Source organism: Peromyscus leucopus, chromosome 16_21 (assembly GCF_004664715.2).
Source record: "Peromyscus leucopus breed LL Stock chromosome 16_21, UCI_PerLeu_2.1, whole genome shotgun sequence".
Classification (NCBI taxonomy): domain Eukaryota; kingdom Metazoa; phylum Chordata; class Mammalia; order Rodentia; family Cricetidae; genus Peromyscus; species Peromyscus leucopus.
In genome coordinates this window covers 16860035-16865746 of record NC_051084.1, presented here as the reverse complement: position 1 = coordinate 16865746, position 5712 = coordinate 16860035, and the positions used below count along the sequence as shown (strand labels likewise).

Below are 5712 nucleotides of genomic sequence, written 5' to 3'. Positions count from 1 at the left end.
GGAGGTGGATCTCCAGGTTCAGTTCCATAGTGAGTTCCAGGAACAGCCAGGGCTACACAGAGAAACCCTGTCTCAAAAATACCAAAGAGAGAGAGAGAGAGAGAGAGAGAGAGAGAGAGAGAGAGAGAGAGAGAGAGAGAGACGGTTTTTGTCTTTCTGTGTCTGGGTTACCTTGCTTAATACCATATGTTTAGTTCCACATATTTTCTGGCAAGTTCATAATTTTATTTTATTTTACAGATGGGTAAAATCATTGTTTATATGTATCGAATTTTCATTATTCGTTGTTACTTGATAAGCATCTAGGCTGATTCCTTTTCCTGACTATTATGAATACAGTACATGAACATGGATGTGCCTGTATCTTTGCAGTAGTATGTAGTATCCTTTGTGTTTATCCCAGGATCAGTTTGTCTGGGTCACATGGTGATTCTTTGATTTCTCTAGAAATAACAGACTGATTTCCATAGTGGCTGCATCAGTTTACATTCCTCCAACATCCTTCACTAGCATTTGAAGCCATCTGCTTTCTTAATGATGGCCATTTTGACCGGGGTGAGATAGGTCTTGAAGGAATTTTAAGTTCTATTTTCTTGATATGGATTGAAATTGAACATTTTAAAAATATTTATTGGTTGTTTGTATCTTTTCTTCTGAGAAATGCCTGTTTAGGTAATCAGTCCATATTGATTTGTAGAGATTGTTTTTGTGGTTAACTTTTTGCAATCCTTTACATATTCTAGATACTGACCCTTTGCCTGAAGCATAGCTGGAGAATATTTTCTCCCATTCTGTAGGGTCCGTTGAAGGCATCTTTGCTGTGCAGAATATTTTAATTTCATATAATAACATTTGTCAATTATTGGGTGATATCTTTCTTTTTAAAGTGTCAGTGGTTGAGATGAGTCCATCAGCTCCTATTCTTCTCAAGTTGGAAACTTTCAAGTCTTTTTACTCACCAGGAGATGTCTTCCTGGTGGAGTATTTAAAAGATGCTCCCTGTTAGATCCAACTTAAGAAATGAGAAGAAAATTGGTTCAAAATGTAAATGCTTGCAGCTAGAAAATATGTTAGGCTAGTGATCTACTCAAAAATCACTCAATAAAAAGAAATGATTATTGATAATATAGTAAATTAAAAGATATTTGATCACAATTCACGACAGACACTTAGGATTGTTATTTAAAATACTAATGGGTAGATGAACCAAAAAATTTGAGAAGGTGCCATGGAAAACAATGTCTTACTCTCAACATACTTTGATTGGAAAAGAAAATCCATGGCCAAAAAGACTGGTACATGAATGGTAGTGTTGTGCAATAACTGTCCTTTCTTCTCTTTTATTAATTTTAAATAAATTTATTTTTTTGTATTTTGTTCATTTATTTTACATACTGACCACATTTCCCCTCCCTCCTCTCCTCCAGTTCCCTTTCCTCCCACTCCCATCTACCCTCTCCCCCTCCCCTCCTCCTCCATCTCCATTCAGAAAGGGGCAGGCTTCCCATGGGCTTCAACAAAACATGGCACATCAATTTGAGTTAGGACCAAGCTCCTTCCCCTGCATCAAGCCTGGGCAAGGTAATCCAGCATGGGGAACAGGTTCCCAAAAGCCACTAAGCACCTGGGACAGGTCCTGATCTCACTTCTAGGAGCCTTATAAGTAGACCAAGTTACACAACTGTCACACACATGCAGAGGGCCTAGGTTGGTCCCATGCTGGTTCCCTAACTATTAGTCCAGAATCCATGTGCTCCCATGACCTCAGATCAGCTGTCTCTGGGGGTTCCCCCATCATGACCTTGATACCCCTGGGTCATACAATCTGTCTTCCCTTTCTTCAGGAGGACTCTTGGAGCTCAGCCTAGTGTTTGGCTGTGGATCTCTGCATCTGCTTCCATCAGTTACTGGATAAAGGCTCTCTGATGACAATTAGGATAGTCACCAATCTGATTATAGTAGAAGGCCAGTTCAGGTACCCTCTCCACTCTTACTAGGAGTTTTAGCTGGAGTCATCCTTGTGGATCCCTGGAAGTTTCTCCCCGTCTTTTCTTTTAAGTAATGTCAAATCAAACCTCAGTCACTGAATTTCTCCTCCTGGGAGTGACAGACTTACAAGAATTGAATCCCATTCTCTTTGCTATTTTCTTCACCATCTACTTTGTCAATATAACTGGGAATGGAGCCATCCTGATGATCATCATTTCAGATCCAAGACTCCACTCACCTATGTATTTCTTCCTGGGAAATCTAGCATGTCTAGATATTTGCTTCTCCACTGTGACAGTGCCAAAGATGTTAGAGAACTTCCTTTCCACAAGCAAAACAATTTCTTTTTTGGGATGCATAACTCAGCTTCATTTCTTCCACTTTCTGGGTAGCACAGAAGCCCTGCTGCTGCCAGTGATGGCATTTGACCGCTTTGTGGCTATCTGCAAACCACTTCACTATTCGGTCATCATGAATAACCAGCTCTGTATTCAGATGACTGTTACTATCTGGATCATTGGCTTTTTACATGCCTTGCTTCACTCTGTAATGACATCTCGTTTGAGGTTTTGTGGTTTGAATCATATCCATCATTTCTTCTGTGATGTTAAACCATTGCTAGATCTGGCCTGTGGAGACACTGAGATCAACCTTTGGCTGCTCAACACTGTGACAGGCACCATTGCCCTCAGTCCCTTCTTTCTGACATTTCTCTCCTATTTCTATATTATCACATACCTTTTCCTCAAGACCCGTTCTTGCAGCATGCTCCACAAAGCACTGTCCACTTGTGCTTCTCATTTCATGGTTGTCATTCTTTTCTATGCTCCTGTTCTTTTTATTTACATCCGTCCCTCCTCAGGCAGCTCTCTGGATCAGGACCGGGTCATTGCCATCATGTACAGTGTGGTCACTCCTGCTCTCAATCCACTCATCTACACCTTGAGAAACAAGGAAGTGAGGGGTGCATTGAATAGGAAGATGAGAAGATGGCTCCAACTTGAAGAGATCTAAAGAAATCTTCTGAGGCATAAATTAACCAGGCAATTAAAAAGTTTAGAAACATCTATATTTTTCAATTTTAAGACTGTATGTTATTGAGAAAATTAGACAACAAAAATATATCGGAAAACTGTGTGGTGGTATGAAACAATACTTCTCAGATAATACAAGGGAAACTTCAACATGTATGGCTCTAGCTACAGGATACTACTGATTTTGTTTGAGAATGCCAGTTGATTATCTTGTCTTGTGATATATTCAAATATATTATCACATTTAATTAGGTTTAGAAATATGTCTATACCATCCATTTTTAAGATAAATAAATAGTACTTGTTTGTTTAACTGTGTAGACCCTTTTGGTTAATACATATTTGTGGGGATAATAAAGTGATTATGCTTCTTTCCCTTTTATTAAAAATAGATTCTCTTCCTCTATAATATATCCTGATTACAGTTGCCCTTATGTCTACTTCCAACCTTCCCTCCCCTCTAAATCCAATCCCTTTCTGTTTATCATTAGAAAAGAACAGTCTTCTAGAGATAACAACAAAACCTGACAAAATAAAACATAGTAAGATAAAACCAATACATCACATTGAGGTTGGTCAAGCCAACCCAACAGAAGAAAAAGAGCCCCAAGAGAAGTCAGAGAAGTGGAGGGATTTGGTAGAGACATCTCAATTATATCTGTGTATTCCAAGGAAACTCTCTTTGCATAATGTCTGGCTGTGGGTTTCTGTATCTGTTCTTGTTTGCTGCAGAAGGAAACTTAACCAATGCTGAATGAATAAGGCACTCATTTATGAGTATGGGAGAATATCATTAGGAGTCATTTTATTGATTATTTATATTAGACCAGTAATGCTTGGCTTTACCTTAGGTCTGTAAGATATCTAGTCTCTGGTTCTTGGTCACCAAAGCAGTGTCCAGCATGGGTTCTGTTTTGTGGAGTGTGCCTTAAATCAAATCAGACACTGGTTGAATACTTCTACAAGTTCTGTGCTACCATTGCCCTAGCATATCTTTCAGGCAGGACAGATTGTAGGTCAAAGGCTTTGTGGCTGGTTTGGTGGTTATGTTTTTCTTTAGGTAGCCTGCAGAGTACCTTCCTGCACCAAAGGCACTAGAAGATGGGGTGAAGGCTCCATTTAGGCACCAGTTGGACTTCTCAGTGCTCAATGAGTTGTGTGGGTGTTGTCCCTGGCAATGTGGCCCTGGGTCAGTTTGTGGAGAGCAACCTATTGTATAAGCAATTGTTTGGGGTTTTCCATGGGACCACCTTGGCCAATAACTAAATTGATTTTAACCCAGTTCCACAATTAGAAGCCCCATTTGATGACAAGAAATGAACTCCTGTGACTCTTACTTCCCCATTATTAGGAGCCCTCATAGATATTGCTTGCATATATGTTTGAAAGTTTCCACTGCACTAGGCTTCCATATCATTCCCTCAACTGCCCCTCTATTCCAACTTTCTCTCCTCACATTTCCTCCCTCAACCCTATCTCGCTTTCCCCTACCCATCTGATAATCTGTTTCCATCCACACCTACCCCCAGTCCACCCATAAGATCTATTCTGTTTCCCCCTCATAGGGAGGTCGATGTGTTCCTCCAGTCCCTTCCTCTTTATTTAAGTTTTCTGGGTCTATGGATGTACATTTGTTATCACTTATTTAATAGCTAATATTCACATATAAGTAAATACATACCATATTTATCATTCTGGGTTCGGGTTATCTCAGTCAAAATGATTTTTTTCTAGCTTCATCCATTTGCCTAAAAATTTCATGATGCCATTTTTTTTAAACAGATGAGTAATACTCCATTGTGTAAATTTACTACATTTTCTTTATCCATTCTTCTGTTGAGGGACGTCAAGGTTGTTTCTAGTTTCTGGCTATTATTAATAGAGCAGCAATGAACATGGTTAAGCAAGTGTCCTTGTGGTAGGATGGAGCTACCTTTGGGTATATGCCCTAGAGTAGTGTAGCTGGATCTTGAAGTAGATTGATTCCCAATTTTCTGAGGACCCACCATATTGATTTCCCCAGTGATTATACAAGTTTGCCCTTCCATCAGTGATGTAGTGTTCTCTTTGTTCCAGATCTGTGTTAGCATGAATGTCACTTGGGTTATTGATCTTAGCCATTCTGACAGGTATAAGATGGAATCCCAAAGTAGTTCTACATTTAATTTCCCTGATGGGATGGCAGCCATACAGTTTGGGTAACACCACTCAGTGAAGAAGCTATCTTTTTTTTTGTGTGTGCATTTCTTGCTTCTTTATATAATAATCAGCTGTCCATAGGTGTATAGATTTATTTTGGGGTCTTCAATTTGAGTCAATTGATCAGTGTTTCTGTTATTATGCCAATATCATACAATTTTTATTACTACAGCTTTGTAGTACAACTTGATATCAGGAATGGTGGCATATCTGGCAGTTCTTTAATTGTTCAGGATTGTTTTAGTTATCTTGGTTTTTCTGTTTTTTCACATGAAATTGAGAATTAGCCTTTCAAGATATGTGAAGAATTGTGCTGTAATTTTGATGGAAATTGCATTGAATCTCTAGAGTTCTTTTGGTAGGATGGCCATTTTTACTATGTTAATGCTACTAATCCATGAGCATGGGAGATCTTTCCATCTTCTTGTATCTTCTTCAATTTTTTCAAAGACTTGAAGATTTTATCATACAAGTCTTTCACTTGCTTAGT

The 5712-nt window shown here is 38.9% G+C and overlaps 1 protein-coding gene across 1 annotated transcript; it reads left to right on the top strand.

Annotated features, from left to right (window-relative positions):
* The first annotated feature begins 2061 nt into the window (after positions 1-2061).
* On the top strand, positions 2062-3003 carry LOC114682696 (olfactory receptor 12D2-like). The gene has a single exon (XM_028856667.1). It carries the CDS (start codon positions 2062-2064, stop codon positions 3001-3003), a length of 942 nt encoding a protein of 313 aa, XP_028712500.1.
* The last annotated feature ends 2709 nt before the right edge of the window (positions 3004-5712 follow it).